Source organism: Bos javanicus, chromosome 10, assembly GCF_032452875.1.
Source record: "Bos javanicus breed banteng chromosome 10, ARS-OSU_banteng_1.0, whole genome shotgun sequence".
Taxonomy (NCBI): Eukaryota; Metazoa; Chordata; class Mammalia; order Artiodactyla; family Bovidae; genus Bos; species Bos javanicus.
In genome coordinates, this window is record NC_083877.1 from 75,728,038 (window position 1) to 75,753,682 (window position 25,645).

At 36.7% G+C, this 25,645-nt stretch overlaps 1 protein-coding gene across 13 annotated transcripts in view; it reads left to right on the forward strand.

The window, feature by feature from the left end:
* Positions 1 to 25,645, forward strand: part of SYNE2 (spectrin repeat containing nuclear envelope protein 2) — a 326,466-nt gene that overhangs the window by 130,207 nt on the left and 170,614 nt on the right. For 9 of the 13 annotated variants that reach the window (XM_061429086.1, XM_061429085.1, XM_061429088.1 and 6 more), the window contains 16 exons: positions 306 to 453; positions 1,262 to 1,869; positions 4,289 to 4,468; positions 6,406 to 6,556; positions 14,501 to 14,659; positions 15,295 to 15,456; positions 16,347 to 16,448; positions 17,397 to 17,597; positions 18,376 to 18,547; positions 19,074 to 19,186; positions 20,064 to 20,266; positions 20,989 to 21,108; positions 21,207 to 21,498; positions 22,567 to 22,718; positions 23,627 to 23,936; positions 25,122 to 25,286. In XM_061429086.1, coding sequence (XP_061285070.1) covers positions 306 to 453; positions 1,262 to 1,869; positions 4,289 to 4,468; positions 6,406 to 6,556; positions 14,501 to 14,659; positions 15,295 to 15,456; positions 16,347 to 16,448; positions 17,397 to 17,597; positions 18,376 to 18,547; positions 19,074 to 19,186; positions 20,064 to 20,266; positions 20,989 to 21,108; positions 21,207 to 21,498; positions 22,567 to 22,718; positions 23,627 to 23,936; positions 25,122 to 25,286 — 3,238 coding nt within the window. The other 4 variants (XM_061429097.1, XM_061429094.1, XM_061429096.1 and 1 more) reach the window with 4 other exon arrangements.

Here is a 25,645-nt window from a genome sequence, read left to right on the forward strand (position 1 = left end):
AAGGTTCAGTTACATCCAAGTATTTTATATGTCAAAAGGGAGGGAAAAGCTTAGTCTGTTTTACACCAGTTTTCTATCTAGTGCAGTGTCAGTTAAATTATCAAAAATACTTGGATATAGCAAATAGCTCATTTGCCATTGTGGATCACTGGGTTTGACTTTTAATGGGATGATCTATGCATTTGATTGTATGTATTTTCATCAAATAATTGTTTTCTGTTCTTGGTTAATAATGGCATTGATATGTTTTATAGGATAACTTTCTGCTGTGTTTTCCCCTAATGTCTGGCTTATTTTTCACTCAGAATGGAGTCTTTAGAGACTGTACTGAAGATGGTGTTACCCATGGAGAAGGAGTCACTGCTTCTCTGTGACACAGACCTGCTCCTCCGTGAAATGGCCATTCAGGAATTTCATCTCACTGATGCTGATGACATTTATCAAAACCTGAGGGTAAATATAAATTCTCACAGTATATTTATGGAATTATCAGTTCTTCAGAGACTTATATATGTTTATGGATTTTTATTAAACATCAGTAGTATTTCTTTCGAATATAAACCATGACAGAAAAACCTTCAATAATATAGACTTGTTATTTATTTCTCAACTCTTTAATTCCTCGCCAGTTCAGAAGTAGTTACCTTGGAGTAAATAAGAATGTATTTTCTTTGAATTAAAAATGAAGGCTTGCTAAGAGTTTGGGGGAGAATGGATACAGGTATGTGTATGGTTGAGTCCCTTCACTGTTCAGCTGAAACCGTCACAGCATTATAAATCAGCTATATCCCAATACCAAATAAAAAGCTTTTAAATAAATGAAGGCTTGGTAATGAATGCCTTCTCCAGTGACTGAAATCCTAAATATCTGTATAGACTCATATACTTAAATTATCATATTCTGTAGTTTACTTATTCCCAGTCTCATCTTAAATTGAAAATATTTGCTTTATTTTTCAAATTATAAACAGGTGTCTCAGCAGATCAATCTGTAATTATTTTCCTTGCATCAATAATTTGATATACCTCTTTTCTTTTGGAGACCAAAACATCAGGAAGGCTATCAGATAAGAAAACACCTGGGTCATTGGATCATATGTAATTAAAATGTTCCTGCTGTCAAAACTGTCAACCTTGGTTAAATTTTCTAGATCAGTTTTCTAGATCAAACCTAGTGACATAATTCTGGGTTAGTTTCTGTTATACAGTCTGTCTTTCTTCTACCTCAGTCTTTCAGCTTTTCTTATTACTTGTATTTTAGAATATCCAAGATTCCATAGTAAAACAGATTGAAACATGTAAGAATTTGGGACAGTCAGGCAACTTTGCATTAAAGGAATTGTACCCCCTTGACCTGCATGCAGCACAGAACATTATTCTGAAACACAGAACTCAACTGGAAGAGATGAACCACAGAGTACAGAAGAGTAAAGATGCTCTCGAAGCCCTGGAAGATTTTTTGGCTTCTCTGAGAGCAGCTGAACTCTCTAGTGAGCTTCTTACAGACCATTCAGCCTCAGATTCACAGGGGGTACCGGCAAATACTTTGACGGTGGAAAATAAAGAGAGAGAAATTCATCGGATGAGAGACAAGGCCAGACATTTGGATGAGCATTTGAAGATGCTTGGTATAAGCATTAAAGACAGTGAACAGGGTGAAAACACCTCCTGTGAAAAACTTCTGGATGCTTTGTCCAAAAACTTATCTGAGACACATTCTGGTGGGCAGGAGGAAGTCACTGAAGAAGACAGATTACTAGGGGCTTGTGTTTCTAAGAATGATGAACTCCTGAAAAATATTCAAGATGTGCACAATCAAATCAGTAAAATTGGCCTGAAGGATCCGACTGTTCCAGCAATAAAACAAAGGTAGGTATTTTTATCCATCTCCATGCAAGATGACATTTTTCTGTTGTGTTTTTTTTTCCCCCAAGTATCCATTAGGTGGAATAAATGCTTCCTATGTCTTTCAACTACTGTTCCATCCTCCTCTATTCAGGGTTCAGTGTTCTTTTTTGTAGACTTTTCAGACAAACTTCATTTTTGTTGATATTATGCCTTTATGTAATTTTTTTCTTTTTTTTTCAATTTAATAGGGAAATAATTTTTTTCTTTAAAGTTTTCATTCTTCTGGACAAAGGAAGAGTGAAATAAGATACGTATAAGATCCATGAGTTGCTGAAAAGCCTCTTGACTGCTGTGTATTTATTATGGAGTTGTCTTGATGGGGAGAAGTCCTGGGAAACTACACACATTTGATGAGAGACAAGTGGAAGATGCACAGGCCACCTTGGCCTGACTTCTTCTTCATTGCTTGGGGACTGAGTGGGAATGCAGGGGACTGAGTTTAATAGGTAAACTAAAGTTCGTGTTGAATTTGGAGAGTCTCCAAAGTCAGCTCCGTTGGCAGCTGCTGTGAGTGCTGCTGCTCTAATTCTGGCATTCAGATCCTGAAAATGAAAATGTTAGCAAAAGCTAGCAAAAGAGTTACTTTGGTGGAGCTCCCCTCCCCCTTCTAAACCTCTCCCTTTTCCTGGCTTTTCTTCTGTCCACCTCTAATCCCTCAGGCTCAGTGCTCTCCCAGGGCTCTTTAGCTGATTAAGCTCTTCTCTCTGAAATCTCCCTGATCTCTCGTCTCAATGAGACATCTGTTTCTGCAGTGCTCCAATTCTTAATAAGGCATGGAACTGATTTAGTTATTGACTGTTAATGCATTTACTATAGATTTATAAATAAATAAGTAATAAATATTAATTTATAAGTGAAAACTACATGTTGATAGATGGTAAGTTGCTTTACTTTTTAACTGAATTATCAATAGAACAAGCCAGGCACTGTTTTAGGTCCTGGGGATATAGCAGTTAACAAAACAGACAAAAATTCTTGCCCTTTGTAGAGCTTATTATCTAGTGGAAAGAAGAAAAGATACAGTATGTGCGCTGATGATAAAGGCTATGGGGAAAAGTTAAGCAGAGAAGGAGGAGGCGGTTGCAATTCAAAAGTGGTCATTAGGCAGTTTTACAGAGAAGGCTTCACCATCTCTTGGAGCTTGCTCAAACTCATGTCCATCGAATTGGTGATGCCATCCAACCATCTCATCCTTTGTTGTCCCCTTCTCCTCCTACCTTCAATCTTTAGCAGCATCAGTCAGCTTTTCACATCAGGTGGCCAAAGTATTGGAACTTCAACTTCAGCATCGGTGCTTCCAGTGTATATTCAAGATTGATTTCCTTTAGAATTGACTGGTTTGACCTCCTTGCAATTCAAGGGACTCTCAAGAGTCCTCTCCAAACCACACTTCAAAAGCATCAATTCTTTGGTGCTCAGCTTTCTTTGTGTCCAACTCTCACATCCATACGTGACTACTGGGAAAACCATAGCTTTAGCTATATGGACCTTTGCTGGCAAAGTAATGTCTCTAGGATTGCGTATGCATGTCGCAAAGTAATCCTGTCTATGTTTGTCATAGCTTTTCTTCCAAGGAGCAAGTGTCTTTTAATTTCATGGCTGCAGTCACTATCTGCGATGATTTTGGAGGGAAGTCAAGAGAATCCTGGAGGTCAAGTGAAAACGCCTTTCAATGAGGAGAAGCGATTAGCTGTGTCATATGCTGCCTACTGTTGAAGGAAGGAGATGATGGAGACTGGGACATGAGATTAGCAATGTGAAAGTTACTGGGTAGCTTGACAAGCAGTCTTGGAGGAGTGAGCGCCTTATTGGAGTGGATTCAGTAGAGAATTGGAAGAGAGGAAGTAGAGATAGAGAGAGTATCTGATAAAAGCAATTTAGACCTAAGCAAATGGAGTTAGCCCTGCCAGGGTTAATTTTTACGTTAAAACCCTTAGTTCAAATGACTCTTCTTTGTTTCCGGGGGCTTTTCATACACATTTGCATTCCCCTTTCTTTTTACCCCCTCGTGCCCTGCCTGAGGGGTTTGCAGTGTTCTGCCATCTGTCTCTTTTCCTCTCTCCATATCATCCTTTCTATCCCACCCATGCACACATATTATTTCTTTTTTCTCATATGCATATATACACCCTTTATAAGTGTATTCATCACTGAGAAATGTTACTGCTCATGGTTTTGTATGTCTGTTCTATTTAAAACACAAACTAGTTCTGGAAATGCAGAACCTCCTGAACTCTGTCATAGGAATCTGTGATCTTGGCATAAATCTCATGAGGGCAAATTAAAGTTAGTGTGCTCCACGAATTACCCATATTTGTATTGAATCAAAATTGGCCAATATTGATACTTGGCAATTAAACTTTTCTCTCTCATGTTCAAGGAGAAAATCGTTAATCAAACTGGATAAGGACCTAGATGAATATGAAGAAGAGAAGAAACACTTGCAAGAAATGGTGAATTCTCTTCCGCAATTCAAAGATGGCAGAGACAAAGCCCTGAGTCAAAGGTGCCAGGACACAGCAGTCTTGTGGGAGAATGTAAAAACCTTGGTCACAGAATGGTAAGGAAAAAACATTCCTCCACCAGCTAAAATTTTAAAATAGAGAATAATAATAGTAAAAAAACCAAACCCCTCCCAAATCTGAAAGATTGTCTGTGGCACAGTTAACTTTTTGGAATTTGTATGTTAATAACACAGTCCCTTGGGCCTCAAGGAGAGGCCAACTTAAGAGTTTCACACTAAGCTCACTAGGCCAATGTCTGGGGCAAGACCTGGAATCCTAGGTTATAGGCAAATGAATTTAAAAGGTTATCTAAGAGACAGGACAAATATAGATAGTGTGTTTATAATCACTATTGCCCCGTTTGTATTAGTTTTCTGTTGCTTCTGTAATAAATGGCCACAAATGTAGTAGCTTAAAGGCAGCATAAACTTATCGTACAGTCTGGGGGTTGGAAGACCTAAAATCAAGCTGCGTTCCTTGCCGGAATCTCTAGGAGAGAATCCACTTCCTTGCCTATTCCCTTTTCTGGAGGCCGCCTGTTATCTTCCTTGGCTTGTGTCCCCTTCCATTTTTAAGGCCAGCAGAGGAGCATCTTCAGATCTCAATCTCTGTCTTTCTTTCATCTCTGCTTTTGTTATCACATCTTCTTCTGACTCTGACCCTCCTGTCTCCTTCTTATAAGGGCCTTGTCATTATGCTGCACCCATTCAGATAATCCAGGAAAATGTCCCTATTTTAAGTTCCTTAATTTAGTCACATCTGCAGAGTTCCTTTTGCTATGTATATAAGGTGTTCGCAGGATCCAGGGATGAGGACGTCGATGTCTTTGGGAGTTGGGGGCATTATTCTACCACACCTCTACTTGATTGACAGGTGTTGTCAGTCAATTACCACCATCTTTCCTACAGAGCCTGGACAAGGCTCAGAGTTTTCTTAATTTTGTAGCAGTCAGTACTCACCAATCCTGGTTGGCAGTGCAGCTGGACAGTCTTCATCCTTATCTTCTCCCTTTACTTTCTGCCTGAGGGTGGGAGTAGCTGGGAGGGCTGACCATTCCAGGGACCATACCACTCAAGCCAAGGGTTCCAGTTGGGTTAGGAGGTGGGAGAGACTAGTAGGAGATTCGTGAGCAAGAAGAGAGAGAAGACAAGGTGGTCTTAACCCCGTCCTTTTCAGCAGAGGTTCTGACCGCCCTTGTTGGCTCCCTCTTTGGCTCAGGGCACTTTCCCTCTCTCCTCTGGAGGCCAGGTGGCACATCTGTTATTGGAAAGGTTAGTCTCCAGGTGCCTCAGCTCCCTTGTGGTCTCCCTTAACTCTGCCCTCAGTGGTCCTTCCGCCACAGAACTCCATCTGAGTATACCTTCTGCTTCCTGCTGGAACCTGAGTATACAGTATTCAAGATGAAGCCGTCTGTGGTGTTTGATCTAGTCCACTCTTAGATTTTACAGAGGAAAGAAGTGAGGTCCACAGAGCCTGAAGTAACTTATGTAAGGTCACATGACTAATTTTACCCAGCCATAAATAGAAACCAGCTGTCTTTTAACTGCCGCATCGTCTATTCTACTTAAGTTTTTTTTTTTTAAATGGCTAAAATCTATAATGAGTTGAAATAGACGTTATTGAATTAACACTGAAACAATATCTAAAAATAATGCTAAAGAGGCTCATTTTCCAAGATATTTTTTAGTTAATGATGAAATCGAGGTGCTGATTCCTTAAGGTTATGAATCCTGTGTTTCTGTCTAGAGCTTACATCTGGTAACTTTTTAATATTGACCTGGTGAAAATAGTAATCCAGTCCTTATTTAGGCCATCCATTTGTCAAATAATTACATATACCATCATTTGTGGGTTAAATTGTAAAACAATATTATAAACCTTGTCTAGAGGAAAAATCCTTCTATAATTTATTAGGTTATTTTTATAGCATACTACAAAGAGAAAGAATGGTTTTGTATCTTTCAGAAATTTAGCTGTGTTATTTTTTTCATAGCCTTGACCAATGTGAAAGAGTTTTGGAGCTCTTAAAACAGTATCAGAATTTTAAAAGTGTCCTGACAGCATTGATTCAAAAAGAAGAGAATGTCCTCTCTGTCCAGGCTTCCTACATGGGAAAGGAGAACTTGAAGAAAAGGATAGCAGAGGTGAGTCCAGATTCCAAAGGAAACTTTACACAGTGGCCTCGATTGCAAGCCTGACAATAGAGAGAAGGTTATCAGTGGAATCATTTTCAAAATGTAGTTTAGAAGTAGTTATTAGTGACTCTGTTTTACCAGGTATACAAGAATTTATTGAATTTATCCCCAGGGCTTGAAAAAAAATTGGTCCCCAAGTTAATACTGGGTTGCATCTGTTTGGGTTTTGATATTGGTGGTATGGTTCTCTTGGAGTCTGAGCTTGCCTTTGCTGAAAGATTGGAACAGTCTGTGCGCTGACTTTCCACCTAAGAAGAACCTGACTTCACCACAGACTTAAGAGAAAGAGGGTACTAGGAAAATCCCTAAAATCGGTTCTTAGTGGATAAAGAAAAAATTATCTTTTTATTTCTTTGTTTTCTGTAAAGATGTGTCAGCTTATCTCCAAGTTGCTCCATCTGTATTCATAGCCTTGCCAATCACAACTTTATAGTCTAAGAAGAATTACACTTTTGGACACTAGATGTCATTATTTTCTATGATTTTATGTGGTTATCAACCAGAGTGGCAGAAGAATGGAATACTTAGAAAAGAATATGTTACACTGTATTCTTATACACCAGAAAATTACACCTCCTCTTGGTTTTCTGAGTACTGTATACTAAAGTGCTGTCAGAGTGTCAGAGGCATGTGTGAAATATCATCTACTTGATACACCTGGCTGTTAGAAGGCAATTTTATTAAACTTTCCAATGACTGAGAGCAACATTAATGAAGCTTATATACAGACATACTTTGTTTTATTAGACTTTGCTTTATTGTGTCTTTTACAAATTTGAAGTTTGTGGCGACCCTTTGTCGAGCAAGTCTATCGATACCATTTTTCCAACAGCGATTTCTCTTTGTGTCCCTGTGTCACATTTTGGTAATTCTCAGTATTTCAAACCCTTCACCAGCAGAGGTTATGGTTCGCTAAAGGTTCAGAGAATGGTCAGAGTTTTTTTTAGCAGTGAAGTATTTTTAAATTAAGGTATGTACATTGTTTAAGACATAATGCTATTGCACACTTCATGGACTGCAGTGTAATGTAAACAAAATTTTTATTTTTTATTTATTTATTTTTTTAAACAAAATTTTTAAATGTATCTGGAAACTAAAATATTCACGTGACTTGTGTTATTGCAATACTTCCCTTACTTCCATGGTCTGGACCCAAACCTGCAATGTTTCTGAGGTATGCCTGTTGACCAGATTCTTACGGACAATTTAGTCTTTGCCTAAAACACGTCCCAGTTCATACAGCTACTTTTCTACTCTGCCCTAGCGCGTTTTCCAGCCTGCGCTCTTGTTTCAGGATCCAGGTCTCTGCCTTAGATACTCACAGATCCTGAGTCCCTGCCTTTCAAACTGACCAGAGAGCAAATCCCTCTTGACTTGCAGCTATTCTTGTTTTGTGCCAGGCCCACTGTGATGGCGTAACCTTACCCACCCCCCGACCGCCCACGCCCAGCTTGGCTGGACAGGTTAGCAACTTTCTCTGTAAACAAAGAAATAAAGTAAGGATAGGGGTTAAATAACTTTCCAAAGATTATATGGCTAATAAGTGATAGAATTATTATTTAAGCTCAGCCTGTCTGACTACAAAGTTGTGTTTCAACCATAATATTATCTTACCTGAAGACGTATTTGAAATGTGAATTGTAGAAGTAAAAAATGGCTAGCTTTATACCTCTTTCTCAAATCTAAATATTTACTCACAAGAATATCTTGAAATTAATGAAACAACTGATTATATTTAAGAAATGTATAAATGTCCAGGTTTTTACTATTAGATTGAGAATCTTATATCTAGCATGGTATTTTTGTATATTTGCTGAAATAATATATCATTTTGCATGGGAGATATAGAAGTACACTTGTGTTTAATCATTTTCTCTAATGCTTTTTTTTTTTTTTTAACCTGTCTGGAAAAAGCAAATTGTGGTACCAGCTGTTAATGTAACTCTCTGTTAATTTTGTGATGACTTAGGTATGGTCTTGAGAAACAATCAACTTCTGGCATATGTATTTTCATGATACTTTGCACCAGTGGCTGAAATATGATACCACTGAGAACTTTTGTCCTTAAGAACCATAGAAACCTGGATGTTTATCTAGGGTATGGTGCTGAATTTCCACTCTCTTTAATGAAAGGCAGAAGTGCAAAAGTAAGACTAGAAGGCTAGAATGTCGGGGGACTATTAAAGTCTGGGAAATGTCAGGGGGTATCTGGTTTCCTTTATTTACTCCTTCCATTCATTATAGGACAAAACCTGCACCTCCTGTCAATACTAGAGGTGTCCTCTCCTGCTCTTGCTTTTCTCATCACCCACCAGTAGCTTGCATCAGTGTAACAACAAAGCTCTTTGAATGTAATAAAGAACAAGATACATACATATATATGTATATTCATATATATATATTTCCATTTATTTGAACAAGTGTCCTGAATGGGTAGAAAAAAAACACCAGAGTCTACTTCTCTGCTCTGCCAAAGTATGAGTCAACTTCAGGTCAGGAGACAGAGACAGCCCAATTTTGTTTTTTATTTAAAACATTTAAGTAAATTTCGTTTTTTAAATTGAACTTTTAATGTGAGATAATTGTAGATTCACATACAGTTATAAGACATACTACAGAGAGACCCTGTGTACCCTTTACTCAGTTTCCTCTGTAGTAATGTCTGGTGTAACTATAGTACAATATTGTAGTCAGGTTGCAGACAATGATGCAATCAAGAGAAAGAACACTTCCATCACCACATGATACCTGGTGTGGTCATCTTATAGCCCTACCATTTCCCTCTTGCTCCCACCTCCTCACAACCACTGGTATGTTCTTCATTTCTGTACTTTTGTCATTGCAAAAAGTGTTATATAAATGAAATCATACAGTGCATAACCTTTGAGTGAAAGTTGCTCAGTCACGTCTGACTCTGCAACCCCATGGACTATATAGTCCATGGCATTCTCCAGGCCAGAATAATGGAGTGGATAGCCTTTCTCTTCTCCAGGGTATCTTCCCAACCCAGGGATTGAACCCAGGTCTCCCACATTATAGGCAGATTCTTTACCAGGTGAGCCACAAGGGAAGCCCAAGAATACTGGAGTGGGTGAAAGTGAAGTCGCTCAGTCGTGTCCGACTCTTTGCAACCCGTGGACTATAGCCTACTAGGCTCCTCTGTCCATGGGATTCTCCAGGCAAGGATACTGCCTAGTATGCTTTATACCTAAAGCATAACCTTTAGGGATTGGTTATTTTCATTCAGCATAATTTTCTGGACATTCATCCAGGCTCTTCCATGCATTGATAGTTTGTTCTCTTTTCTTGCTGGGTAGGATTCCATGGTATGAATGTACCACAGACGGTTTAATGGTCTTCTGGACATCTGGATTGTTTCTAGTTTTGGGCTGTTATAAATAAAGCTGCTATAAATATTGGTATACGGTGTGTGTGTGTGTGTGTTGTCTTTTTATTTGTCAGGGATAAATGGCCTGGAGTATAGTTGCTGAGTTGTATGTTAATTTTTCAAACTGTTTTCCAGAGTGGCTGTACCATTTTACATTCCCACCAGCAATGTATGAGGGATCCAGTTTCTGCACAGCTTTGCCAGCATTAGATGTCTTTTTGTTTTATTCATTCTGATACACATGTAGTGGTATCGCTCTGTGGTTTTCATTGGCATTTTCCTAATTGTTAGTGGTATCTATCAGCTTTTCTTGTGCTTATTTGCCATCTGAATGTCATCTTTGCAGAAATCTCTTTTCATACCTTTTGCTCATTTTCTAATTAGATTTTTTTTTTTTTACTGTCAAGTTTTGAGAGAGATACACACACACACACACACACACATATATATATATACACACACATACATACACACACACACATTCTACACACTGGTCATTTGTCAGATATATGGTTTGCAAATATTTTCTCCCAAACTGTAGCTTGCCTTTTCATCTCCCTAACAGGGTCTTTGCAAACAAAAGATTAAAATTTTGGTAAAGGTTGGTTTATCGGTTTTTCCTTTCATAGATTGTACTTTTGGTGTCAAAGTCTCAGAATTGTTTGCCTGGCACAAGATCCCGAAGATTTTCTCTTATTTCTTTTTTAAAAGTTTTATGGTGTTATGATTGACATTTAAGTTCATCATCCATTTTGAATCAGTTTTTGTATAAGGGATGAAATTTGGGTCAAGGTTCCTGTTTTTGTTTGTAAATGTCCAGTTGCTCCAGCACCATATGTTGAAAAGATTCCCATTTCTCCCTTAAATTGCTTTTTCATCTTAGTGAGAAATCACTTATTTGTTGGCTTCACTTTGATCTATTGATCTGTGTATCTGTCCCTCTGCCAATTGATATAATCTTTATTACTGTACCTACATGATAAGTTTTAAAATCAAGTAAACTTCCCACTTTCTTCTTCTTTTTTTCAAATGTCTTAGCTATTATAGTTCCTTTATTATTCCATATACATTTTAGAATAATCCTGTCTATATCTACAAAAAATGCTGCTAGGATTTGGTAATAATTGTATTAAACTTGTCCATCGGTTTCAGGAAAATTGATACTTTTGCTATGTTGTCTTCTGATCCATGAACTTAGTATGTGTCTGCATTTATCTAGATCTTCTTTGGTTTTTTTAATTGGTATTTTATAGTTTTCAGCATATAATCACTATATATGTTTTGTTAGATTTACACCTATTTTGAGTAATTGTGGATGGTATTATGTTAAAAATTTTAGTGTCCATGTATCCATTGTTAGTATAAAGAAATACAGTAGATTTAAAATTTTTTTTTCAGAGTCTTTTCCATTATAGGTTATTGTAAGATGCTGAGTATAGTTCCCTGTGCTGTGCAGTAGGACCTTGTTGGTTATCTAGTGGTTATGCTATATAGCAGTGTGTATCTGCGAATCCCTGACTCCTAACTTATCCCTCCCTGTTCCCCTTCCCCTTTGGTGACCCTAAGTTTGTTCACTATGTCTATGAGTCTGTTTCTATCTTGTACATAAGTTCATTTGTATCATTTTTTTTTAGATTCCGCATACAAGTAATATCGTGAGATTTATCTTTCTGTTTGGATTACTTCACTTATAGGATAATTTCTAGGTCCATCTTGTTGCTGCAAATGGCATTATTTCATTTTTTATGGCTGAGTAATATTCCATTGTATATAGGTACCACATCTTCTTAATCTATTCCTCTGTTGATGGACATTTAGGCTGCTTCTATGTCTTGGCTATTGTAAATAGTGCTGCAATGAATATTAGGATACATGTATCCTTTTGAATTCGAGTTTTCTCTGAATATTGTGCATGTCTTTTTCCCTGAGTTTTGGATTTTTTCCCTTTTTTTCTTTTTTAAATTATGAAAGTATTACACATTTACAGGAGACTTGGAAAATACAAAACAAAGTTACATACAGTTTCACTATGCAGTAAGATTAGATCTCAATTACAGGAGAAAAACTATTAAGAATTCCAACATATGGAGGCTGAACAACACGCTGCTGAATAACCAACAAATCACAGAAGAAATCAAAAAAGAAATCAAAATTTGCATAGAAACGAATGAAAATGAAAACACAACAACCCAAAACCTGTGGGACACAGTAAAAGCAGTCCTAAGGGGAAAGTTCATAGCAATACAGGCACACCTCAAGAAACAAGAAAAAAGTCAAATAAATAACCTAACTCTACACCTAAAGCAACTAGAAAAGGAAGAAATGAAGAACCCCAGGGTTAGTAGAAGGAAAGAAATCTTAAAAATTAGGGCAGAAATAAATGCAAAAGAAACAAAAGAGACCATAGCAAAAATCAACAAAGCCAAAAGCTGGTTCTTTGAAAGGATAAATAAAATTGACAAACCATTAGCCAGACTCATCAAGAAACAAAGGGAGAAAAATCAAATCAATAAAATTAGAAACGAAAATGGAGAGATCACATCAGACAACACAGAAATACAAAGGATCATAAGAGACTACTATCAACAATTATATGCCAATAAAATGGACAACGAGGAAGAAATGGACAAATTCTTAGAAAAGTACAACTTTCCAAAACTCGACCAGGAAGAAATAGAAAACCTTAACAGACCCATCACAAGCACGGAAATTGAAACTGTAATCAAAAATCTTCCAGCAAACAAAAGCCCTGGTCCAGACGGCCTCACAGCTGAATTCTACCAAAAATTTAGAGAAGAGCTAACACCTATCCTGCTCAAACTCTTCCAGAAAATTGCAGAGGAAGGTAAACTTCCAAACTCATTCTATGAGGCCACTATCACCCTAATACCAAAACCTGACAAAGATCCCACAAAAAAAGAAAACTACAGGCCAATATCACTGATGAACATAGATGCAAAAATCCTTAACAAAATTCTAGCAATCAGAATCCAACAACACATTAAAAAGATCATACACCATGACCAAGTGGGCTTTATCCCAGGGATGCAAGGATTCTTCAATATCCGCAAATCAATCAATGTAATACACCACATTAACAAATTGAAAAAAAAAAAAAACAACTGAGAAATGTACTCTATTTTTATATGTTTATCTTGTATCCTGTGACCTTCCTGAACCAACATATCAGTCCTAGGGTTGTTTTTGTAGATTCCTTGGGCTCTCTGACATAGATAATCATTTTGTCCACAAATAAAGACAATTTCATGGCACCCAAGATAGAGGCTTCCTTGTTACTGGTTGAGGGTGGGCATTCTCACTTTCTACAAGGTCTCCACTGCTACCTCCCTGAATCCTCCTTACAGCTCCCTATGTAGCCATCTCTGACATCATGAGTGTGTGTGTGTGTATGTCACTGCTCAGCAGGAATGAAAGTCTGAGCTCTACTTGGCCTTCTTTTTCCTGGCTGGGGGAGAGTGGGGCTCCTGTTACTACCTGGAGATGGTGGTGATCTAGGCTCTACACTTAAGCTTTGCTGGTACAGGAGGGGGTTAGGGCCACGTGTTTTCTAAGGTTTTTTGCTCCAGCGGTATTTCCTAAAAGTTTTCTGTTTTACTGTGTTGTCCTATTCCTGGTTCTTTGGCTGAAGAGAAAAGGCTTTTCTTGGTCTGTACACGTGGATATTGCCAGGTTCTGACTTCTCCAGTACACACTCTGGGATATGCAAGGGAAAAGGAAAATTCAGGGAACTGATCACCAGGCTGGCTTCAGGAGCTGATACCCCCAGCCATGCTCCCTCCTTGAGCGCCTCACTTTTTAGTTTTCTTAAGTCTGTTTTGTAGGTAGTGTCCAGGGTTTTTAGTTGTACTTAATGGAAATAAGAAAAATTATGTTCACTGCATATTCCCAGAAATGGAAGTCGTATCCCCCATAGGGATATAATTTTTAGTTTTTTATTTATGAGAAATCACTATTTTCAAGTTTTATATAATCATTAAAAATGCTTGTGTAAGATTAGTAAATTGAGTGGAAACATTCGAATTGCATTACTCAACACTCAAATTTTATTTTGTAGTTTAAAATCGTTGGCCTTTTGATAGTGTTTCACTTTCTATGTTAGAAATGATATGGGAGTTAAAATCATGAAAGATTAAACTAGAAGTCATGTTATTGATGTTTTAGAGCTTTGTCTGTTTTAATCAGATGAGCACTTAGGTTCTTCAAAATTACAAAAACGGTTCCTGTTGAAGCAGTCTAGGAGCTGTCATTTTTCATACCACTGAATAGAGGTGACTTTTTTGATAGAATATAATTTCATTTGACTAGAAACATAGTTTTAGACTATTATAAATATTTCATCATGCAGAGTGGGACAAGGAATTTGGCTGTAGGATTATTATTAAACCAGAAGTTTAGGATTCTAAGAATTTCTTGTTGAGAAAGTGGAACAATGTCTTACCAGTTTGTGTCAGTATATCAAAATATGTTTCATATCACTTTTACAGATTGAAGTTGTTAAAGAAGAATTTAATGAACACTTAGAAGTTGTAGACAAGATTAACCAGATCTGCAAAAATCTGCAGTTTCATCTAAATAAAATGAGAACCTTTGAAGAGCCTCCTTTTGAGAAAGAAGCTAATATTATTGTGGATAGATGGCTTGATGTAAGTGATAATTTGATTGACTAGAAATTCTGCTTTATAACAATTAAATTGATCTTTTCGTTTGCATCTTTAATGTTGTTATCTAATTATAAAATTCAAAAGTGCTTATTATAAAAAAATGTTCAAATAATATAAAATTTATGACTTAGGATTTAACTTTACCCCAGAGTTAGGTACTACTAAGAAATGGGTCCATACTCTTTTAGATCTACAAGTACATACTCAACTTATTTAAAATAAACTAGTTAATATATTACTCATCCATGTAAGTTATTGATGTTCAGCTTTGTATTTATTTACTAATTTTTGGTTGAGGAGTAATGATATTTCATGAATTACAAAATAAGAATTTGTATATTTTGAGCTGGATTTTTGAAAGCTTCTTTTATTATTGTGGTTTAGAAATGAGAAAGACTATTTCTTTCAGTTGTTTATAAACTGCACCAAATCAGCTAAGTTATTTTTGTAGAATAATGAAACTATGGTATATTAAAGCAAAATTTTTGTTGATAAATAAAGCAAATAATTTAGCAAGTAAAGGTAATCTAAAATTTTATCTTAAAGTTGTGTTTGAAACAGTTGTTCTTATACTTTTCACCATTCAATGTATTATTTTTATTTTTAAATTGTGGTAGATAAATGAGAAGACAGAGGACTACTATGAAAATCTTGGTCGAGCTCTAGCTTTATGGGACAAACTTTTTGACTTAAAAAATGGAATTGATGAGTGGACTGAAAAGGTCCTTCAAAAATTGGAATTACATCAACTGACTGAAGAGGAAAGAGAAAAACTGAAGGTAATTGAACAGAAATAGAACATATGTCCTTATTATAGACATTGGCATTTTATTTTCAAGTTTGCTTTCTTGAAGAGGGATAGAGAAATCACAAAGAAACCCTTCATTTCTTTCATTGTTCCTCGAGGGAGACCTGAATTCCATTGTCTTCTTTGTGGTAGTCCAGGAAGATGTTAGCAGGTGTTAATGTGGGTTCACAGACAACCTGGAGGTTCATAGATAAAAGTGACCTCGGGGATGGGTCAAGTGTGTGGCAGCCTGAAGCAGGATCTTAGTTCTCTGGCTGGGAATGAACCTGTGCTATAGTAGTGAGAGCGCTGTATCTTAACTACTAGACCACCAGCAATTAGTGACTAGAAGCTACGCTCTGGCTCTTGTGTTTTTTGGAAAAGAATTTCGACAAGGAGACATAAAATAGTGAAACAGGTAGCTGTCTCTTTATTAAGAGAAAAGTTTTTATGAATAGGCACTTGGATGGGCTCAGAGGAAGAGAGGAAGAGAGTTGTGCAGTTATATGTGGTTCAATGTAATATAAAAATGTATGTATGCATGCATGATGACTTTACAGTATACCAAGTCTGATGCTTCAAATCTTTTTTTCTCTAATTTTGGTCCCTTTATTCACTTTTAAGTTCACATATCCATTTTTATACTTTTGGAAAAGACTTTCCAAATGTGTTATTGCCAAAGTGTTTCACTCATAAGTTATAACATATGCCTGACTCATGAAGACGCTTAGTTTTGTATCTCCCAGGACTCTGTCAAAAATCAAGTGATTTGGGAAAATTCAAAGCTCTTTTAGTTGCTAAATATTTTCAGTACCAATCACGGGTACCAGAAAATAAGGTATAAAATAAAAATATATTTTCTATTGGCATTGTGTGTTTTAGGAAGAGTTACAAGTCCATGAACAAAAACCTTCAGAATTTTCTAAAAGAGTGGCTAAAATACAATTCCTGCTTCAAAGCGGTGAAATACCTCTTGAATTACAGGTAAGAGAATTTTTGTTTAAAAGTTGCAATTAAAAATGCTCTCTATCCTCTATAGTAATATTTATAAACCAGAATTCTAAAACTTAAAATAAAAACAGGGTCATTATTTGATTCACCTTTATTCATGCCCAACCAAATTTTTAACAGTCAGCATAATTTATTATATTTGTTCCAATTTAGAATGAGTAATTTTTTACATTGTTTTATTCTCAATTCACTTATTTCACGGACCTCTTGTGTGGAAGGGGAGATGTTACTGTGCTCCCATGAAAAGTAACAAGGGTTTCCTCATAAGTGTTCTTGGGCATAGGATGGAGTCATATGGCTCAATGATTCCAGGTTTATTAGTTGCTAGACAGGGAAACAGAGAGATTGCCCCAACTGGGATTTTCTGTTGTATGGAGAGATTTGTTAGACTTTTACTTAAATAAAAATGCAAAAATGCTTGAACATGAGCTCTGGAGTCAAACTTTCTGGGGGAAGGCCTTGCTCTGCCACCTGCCAACTTTGTGGTCTTGGGCAAGTTGCTTATCCTTCTCAAGCCTGAATTTTGTATATAAAATACTTACCATGATTCTGTGTACATAATAAACAGTAAATGCTGGCTACTTACTTTTTTATATATGTTTTAATATTAGTTTCCAATGAGCACCATGAGATAGTACCTCAACTGGTATGCTAAATAAAACTTGTTTCAAGGGGAAGAATTCAGTTACTCTCTTAGAAAAAAATTAGAATGTCAATTTCAGTTTTTCATGTTACTCTTTTTTTTTAACAGCAGTATTTAAACTGTTGTATCATCATGCAGAACAAGGAAAAAATCAGAAAGAGAGAGGTGATTTCACATTGAAATGAACAAAGTTTCAACTCATTCTTCAGCAATGTAGTTGTCTTAAAATCTAGTTAAATCAAATCCGTGACAGTAATTCATATGTTTCATAATTTCAGGTGATGGAATCTTCTATTTTGAACAAGATAGAACGTGTGAAAATGCATTTAACGGGAGGATCCAACTGTGGTGCAATCAGCGGCAGCACAGCTGAGCTAAGGGAAGATCTTGACCAGGCCAAGACCCAGATTGGAATGACTGAGTCTCTCTTAAATGCCTTGTCGCCTTCCGACAGCTTGGAGATCTTCACTAAACTCGAGGTACTTCCTGGTTGCTTCTCTTCTGTGGCTCAGATTTATTTTCACACTTATTTCTGGTAGTCTTATCCTTTTGAAATTAATACAAATAATTACTTTAAAAAAAATGAAAGCCTGGGGAGAAAAGTCAGAAAAACAATTTGTGTATGTTTCACCTTTTAATTGGAGAAGGAAATGGCAACCCTCTCCACTGTTCTTGCCTGAAGAATACCATGGACAGAGGACCCTGGTGGGCTACAGTCCATATTAAATATCAAATAATTATTGCCCACAAAGGAATTAAAAGGTGAGTGAGTTAGTGAAAGTTGCTAAGTTGTGCCTGACTCTCTGATCCCATGGACTGTAGTTCACCAGGGTCCTCTCTCCACTGAATTCTTCAGGCAAGAACACTGGAGTGGGTTGCCATTTCCTTCTCTAGTTAAAAGGTGAAACTGTAAAATACATTTATTGGGCCTTCCCTGGTGGCTCAGATGGTAAAGAATCTGACTGCAATGTGGGAGACCTGGGTTCCATCCCTAGGTTGGGAAGATCCCCTGGAGAAGGGAATGGCTTCCTGTCTGGAGAATCCCATGGACAGAGGAGCCTGGTAGGCTATAGGTCATGGGGTCACGAAAGTCAGACTCAACTGAATGACTAAGCACATACATTTATTATCTAAGAGAAAGCAGATCCACCCAGTAAAAAATTATCTAGGTTTTAATAGAAACAATGGATACCTAATATTCTGTGTGTAAACTGAGCCCATTTTAAGTACTGGTTGTTTGTTTGTTTATATATTTAGGAGATTCAACAACAAATTCTACAGCAGAAGCACAGTATGATATTACTTGAGAATCAAATAGGTTGTCTGACTCCTGAACTCTCTGAATTAAAAAAGCAATATGAAAGTGTCAGTGATTTATTTAATACCAAAAAAAGTGTTTTGCAAGATCACTTTTCTAAGTTACTGAATGGTGAGTGCAATGCTTCCTTACTATTCCTGGGAATATTGAAAAGTGAATAGGTACTGTGAACACAAGGGCTAATTAATCTAAGCTTCACTTAGAGATGATGGTTGCACAGAGCCTATTTAAGGAAATAATATTCAGATAAATCTTTTGGGAGCAAACACTCACTGATGTATGCCTATTATAAAAGACATGCCTTTTGTTCAAGTCCCAGATCTTTATTTCATGAAGGAGAGGCACCTGGGTCCTAGCGTTTGACCTGCTCACTGTAGTCAGAGTCTGGGGACATGCCTGTGAGTGGGCTGCCCCTGTAGGTTTCCGTGTGGGTCTTGTATGATTGGAAAGGAGGTTTGGTATAGAAAATATGCCACAATTACTGTGTAGGTTCTTTTAACCCTCAAAATTAGGTTTATTATCATTTCACAGTGACTTGTACCTATGGCATGGGGAGCAAGTTTCAGAATCTCTTAATTTAACAAGGTAGGTGATGTCATCTTTGAATAAATACAGCTTCCTTTGTTTTTTCCTACAGATCAGTGCAAGAACTTTAATGACTGGTTTGGCAGCATTAAAATGAACCTTAAGGAGTGTTTTGAACCATCAGAAACAAAAAAGTGTGTGGAACAAAAACTACAAAAACTTTCTGTAAGAAGACGTATATAAATTTCATTCAAAATTTGTCAAAATTAAAATACTGGAGGCAGAACTGTATATAAGTAGATAGGATAATAGTTATTTTGACTTAGTAATTTCCCTACATAAAGGTAATATTTACCAAAAAAATCTGACTTTTTCTCAAATATTTTAATACACTGCTGATGGGAGTGGAGTGGAAGGTAGCCTGAGATAAGAGGCATTAATAGGGCATTTAAAATGTGTATGGCACCCTCAATTCTTGATCACTTTATGGTAGATTATCAAGTATTTTAGGTGATAAGTTATGCTCTCCAGCTAATTGATGGCATTAAATGTTCTCAGTATATTTCTTGCTTTGATGATAACCATTCTTTATCGACAGAATCATTTTTCTTCTGCTTTTTTCATTTAGAGTTCTTTTTTCTTTTCTTTAAATTTGCTCATTCCATGGGTCTCAGCAATTGATACTCAAACCTTGAAACCCAGACATTGAAATAAAATTCTGATTTGACAAAGTTAAGTAGAAAATAGGCTGCCTGGTTTTACATATTGGTTGCCAGAAAGGCTAAAATATTTAGGAGAAGTTGAACAGAATGTGGCTTTCCGGATCTGACTCTCACTGACCCACACGGTGGCATCATTTTGCTTGATGTGATTCCCGGAAAGTCAGATGCAAACGCCAATGTGCACACACAGTCTAGAACTAATATAAATCATCTTTTGATCATTTGCCAATGGAGTTAGCCGTATCTCCTAGCTCTTCTTTTACAGAGGAAGTTATGGAGATGGCTTGTCTGTGTACTATCTTGGAAAAGTATCACTGGGGTGACAGGGACCACACTGAGGCTTGCCTGTAGGATATAATTCAGTTTTTGTCTTTCTTAAGGATTTCTTGACTCTTGAAGGAAGAGGCAGTGAAATACAGCAAGTGGGAACTGTACTGAATCATGTGAAAAAACATCTGCCCAAAGCACCTGTTAAGAAGCTTAACAGTTGGATCGTAAGTCAAGAAGTTGAATTAGAAAAAACGGAGTCCATATGCCAGGCACGGGCAAAGGAGCTTGAAGAGTGCTTGCAGCAGCTACTGAGGTAGGAAATAAAGGTGATCTTTCATAGTAAACTTACTGTGAAAGTTTACTTATGTAAAATCTTCATATGTACTCTGCCTCAGTACAGCTAGCAGTGGGATATATATACACATGAATTTCAAAAATAAAATATATGCTTTCAAACCCATGTTTGACACTGGGGATACAGAGGTTTGGAGAATTCTTCAAATTATGGCCAAGGTTCAGGGGAGAGCCCCCAAATATTTTCTGTTTGTTTCTTATTTTTTATGATATATCTCATGCTCATGCTCATCGCTAAGTCATGTTCAACTCTTTGTGACCCCAGGGACTGTAGCCCGCCAGGCTCCTCTGTCCATGGAATTCTCCAGGCATGAATACTAGAGTGTGTTACCATTTTCTCCTCTAGGGGATCTTCCTGACCCAGGAATCAAACGCAAGTCTCCTGCATCAGCAGGCGGATTCTCTACCACTCAGCTACCTGGGAAGCTTATGATATATATTTATGGCTTATTAGAATTCCACTATAATACATGCTATTATTATTCAGATTTTAATGTTATAATTTTGTTTCTAAATTTGTTATTTGTAACATTATTTTGTAAATAATGTTACAAAAATTTTTATAAAGAATAAAAATAAAATGTAAAAAACCTGGTTGGCTTACAAGATTGGTGCCAACGATTTCTTCAGATAGACACTTTTTGCTGATTTCATATTTTAACATGTGTGATGTTGTTTTAGACTCCATAATGACCACAGAAACCTGAGTAAGTGGTTGACTAATCAAGAAGAAATATGGAAAGAAATGGAAGGAACACGAGAGAAAACGGAGCTATTTTGCCAAGCTCTAGCTAGAAAGAGGTATAGATGATCTTGCACAAAATGTGTTTCTTGGGGATATGGTTTCTGAAGGTGTGTCATGGCTCCTATAATCTTCCAATGATATTTGGAATTTACAGAGAACAATTCGAATCAATGGCCCAGTTGAACAACTCTGTGAAGCAATATGGGATTACTGAGGAAGAAGAAATAGTAACGGAATCAACACATTTGATTGATAGATACCAGACATTATTGAGACAAATATGTGAAACTGACAAAGAGGATAAGTTACCTCCTGCCGAGGACCAGAGTTTTAATGATCTTGCACATGATGTAATTCATTGGATAACAGGGATTAAAGAATCCCTTATGGTTTTGAATTCATCTGAAGGCAAAATGCCACTTGAGGAAAGAATCCATAAAATAAAGGTATAACTGTGGAAACTAAATGTCAGAGGTCAGGATGAACTCCAATTTTAATAAGATTTAGAGGAAAGTTGCAAAGATTTGTTTGTTAATGGAAAACAGGATCAGTGTGGATTGGGTGAGAAATTCAGATGACTGAGCTTACAAAAGAGAAGGCCTGTGATGAATCTAAAATTATTTTAACGCATATAGAAAGGAAAGGTATATCCTCTCTTTGTGAGAGCAGTGCCCAGTTATTATCCATCTTCACTGACTGCAGATATGAAATAAAGACTATAAATTAGAACTGCAGCAGGTAGGAGTTTGCTAGGATGTTAAACGAATAGATATCAGTACATCAGAGGCATTGGCAATGTCAAAGTCAGGGCTGGAGAGGAGCTCATTTTCAGAGTGGATATGTATGGATCCTAAAGGGTATTAGATCCTGAGTGGGTTGAGTGTTTCCTGGTTTATCAGATACTAACTGTGGAGGAAGATAATGGTCAAGTTTCAAGGGTTAGTTTGACGTACAGAAGTAGTCAGAAGTGTTTGGGATCACATCTGAAAGGTTTTCCAGAGAAGGTGAATCTGAAGTAGTGTTTCTAAGAAGAGAAGAACTTGATTGTTTAGGGCAAAAGAGGAAAATCAAAGTACAGGGAATGAGAATTAATTATGTTGTGCTGGAGAAACAGGAGTGGGCCTGTGACACTGTGCATTTTCCTATAGGAAGCCGGAAACCCACTCTTAGATGTATAAAGACGTCTTGTTCAGGTTGTCACCCCAACTTTTTATTTATAAATAATGGTGCAGGTTGGGAGGAGGATTTGCCAGGGAGTTTTTTTGTACATAATTTCTTTGAGTGCAATTGAGAATCGAGAGGAGAGTAGGTAACGTGACAGATGTTTACTGAGAAGCAGTTCTATGCAATGTGAAGGATATCTTTGTGCTTGGGGCATATGTAAAAGTGAAAGGGAAATTTTGAAATCTACTCCGCAGTTAGAATCTCTGAATGATGTTTATGAGTAAAAAGATATCATATGTAATCCCCAAGTAGTATGAATGGGATTTTAAGATCATTTTTATTTAATTTAGGAAATCATTTTACTAAAACCTGAAGGGGATGCTAAAATACAGGCCATCATGAGTCAGGCTGAGAGCAGCAAGACTCCAGTGGTTCCAAAGACCCTCACTGATATCAAGAACCAGTGGGACAACACACTCCATTTGGCCAACACATATCTAAGGTAAAGGGCATGCCTTCACCATTTTCATGATTTTTCATTGCACAGGGAAGCCATAACAAGTATGTTTTGTCTGCCTTCTGGATGTAGATATAATATATCTGTTGGAGAGAAAGTAATGTCAGGGACAACCACAGTGTTGAGGCAGAAACAGAGACTAGTTCTCTGGATCAGATATGAAACATGCTGTAATAACTCCTTGTTTACTTTGACTGGTGCATCAACCCACCATTGGTAACAAATTAACATTGTCTATCTTTCTACCTTCGATAAAGTCCTTCTGTACCAAACCTCCTGCCCCCAGACAACCTCAGTGTTTACTTTACTGTAGGATAGTTTATGCTTTTAAATATATATGCTATGAGAAACATTTATAAATGTATGAATTAAGTGAACATAATTCTGGTGAAAATTCTTAACTCCTTTCACATCAAATCAAATCATGATACATTTAATGTTCAGTGGAAATGTAAATTTCATATTTTTATAAGGAAGCAGTCAGATCAAAATTAAAATCAAGCTGTAGGAAGCATAAGCTAGTTAGCTGGCCAATATACTGCATGCTTATTTGTTTTACTTAAATGAAAAAGAAAAACACAGAATAATTATATTTAAACATAATAAAAACTGGACTAGTTTGAAATCTAAATTATTAAACTTTTGTCCTCAGATCAAATTATATAATGGAAACAATAGTTTTTTAAAATCATACTACAACTAATTTTTATCTTGATTTCTGAGTTAAACTTAGGGCCATTTAGAATGTTACAATGCCAAAGAAGTCTCTGGGAATAATGTACAGTAGTGTTATTTTAATGCTTTTTATAATAATGCATGTTGTATTATATGTTGCAAAATGCTGTTTTGTTTTGCTGTGTCATTTCATTTATAAACTATTTTGTAAAATTTAGCCATCAGGAAAAGCTTCTACTAGAAGGCGAGAAGTATTTGCAAAGTAAGGAGGATCTGAGATTAATGCTCACAGAACTGAAAAAGAAACAAGAAGTGGGCTTTGCTCTGCAGCCTGGTTTGCAGGAGAAGAAAGCTCAATTAAAAATTTATAAGAAGTTCCTCCAGAAAGCACAGGATTTAACATTCTTACTAGAGGAGTTAAAATCTCAAGGAAATTACCTCTTAGAGTGCACTAAAAATCCCAACTTTAGTGAAGAACCGTGGCTGGAAATCAAGCATCTACATGAGAGTCTTCTTCAGCAACTGCAGGTGAAATGCTCAAAACAAAACTTTAAGTGATCATCCTCAGTATGCTTAATTATGTACTATTTGTGTATGGGACCATTTTTTGGTTCTTTTGGAAAATCTAAAACTTTTAGAAATGTATCATTTTTAGATACAAATGCTAGCTCCACAAAATGGAGGAATCGATTTGGTCAGTTTTGCTAGAGAAATCTAGTGTGTATTATTTGATGATAGTGTTATCTCCTTTCATCAAAGTTCTCCTCTTCAGGGATTGGAAGGTTTAAAATTTTTTTCCAGGCCCTCGGCAGTGAAAATGTGGAGTCCTAACCACTGGACTGCCAGGGAATTCCCTTAGGCATTTTTATGTAAGAGGTAGTGTCAAAATTGCCCATGCAGCATCCATCTATCCATCCATCAGTCTATTATTGCCTTCACCCATCTATCCATCTGCACATCCATCCATCATCTATTGTGATAGTTGTATCCATTATTCTGTATAAACTTTATCAGATTTCTCCCTTGAGTCTTTCCACATGATCCACAATAAAAGAATTAAGAAGTAAAATGTCATTTTGTCATGAAGCATAGTATTATCTTAAGAGAATTATTTATATTCTTTGCACATGGAAAGTTGGATTCAGTGTAAGGATTACCTGGGTTAGAAATCTCACTTATACAGATAGCAGGATTTGTGCGGAGGTGAAGATTATGCTCACTTGGCTGTAAGTTATTTAATTGCTGCTTTTCTGATCAGGTGTGGTCACCTTATTTTCTTACTCCAGGAAGAGAACTTGAAAGTGGTTTTGCTCTTGAGTTAGGATTACTTTTTCCCAACTTTGGGGTTTGATTCTTAGGAAAGGAATCTGAGGTTAGGTTGATTTCACATAGTCTCATTTCTGAGAAGGGTAATCGAGGGAGCTGCTTTATTATGGATGTTTGTGATTTGGTGATATAATTTGTAGCCATTTTATTTTGTAAACCTCTGACAAGTTGTTTTCGGGAGTGAAATGAAAGCAAAGAAACGTGGGGTGGAGAACAAATAAATATCTCAACACTAAAAATTTTACTTAAGAACTCTGGATGATTTATGGTCTTATTTCTATTTCAAGATGAACCCTCATAAAATAAATATTTATGAACAATTTAATTATTTTCTGAGTGAGATAATTCAGAGATCTAATTCATACATTGTCAATGTTTTGTTTTTAGGATTCTGTGCAGAAACTAGAAGGTCATGTTCAAGAACACGACTCTTACCAGCTTTGTGTCACAGACCTGAACACTGCATTGGACTATATCGCTAAGGAATTTGTCTGTTTTTCTGATAGGCCTGTAGATGAAAGAGCAGTTGAGGAAAAACTGCAGAAACTGCAGGTATTAAGCAATATCCAGAAATGATAGGCATTTTAAAAAATCAATATTAAACACAACTTGACAAATTAGTGTTCTTGATCAGAAATTCAAATGCTGAAAGGAAAGAAATAAAAAAAGAAAAATTAAAATGCTGAAAACGCTATTCAGATGACTATTGGATAAAGTCCTATCTGGTCATGAAAAGTGGAAATGTTCTTCATTAGTGAGCAAATCCATTTATAACTTGAGTTGGACAGTACTCAGCCCTCTGGACCCTCAGAGATAATTCCACTCATGACCAGTCAGCAGCTGCTGGAGATCTCTGTCTTAGAAAAAAGTGCAGTGATTCTAGGAGATAACTAGGTGATCAAATGGTGTAC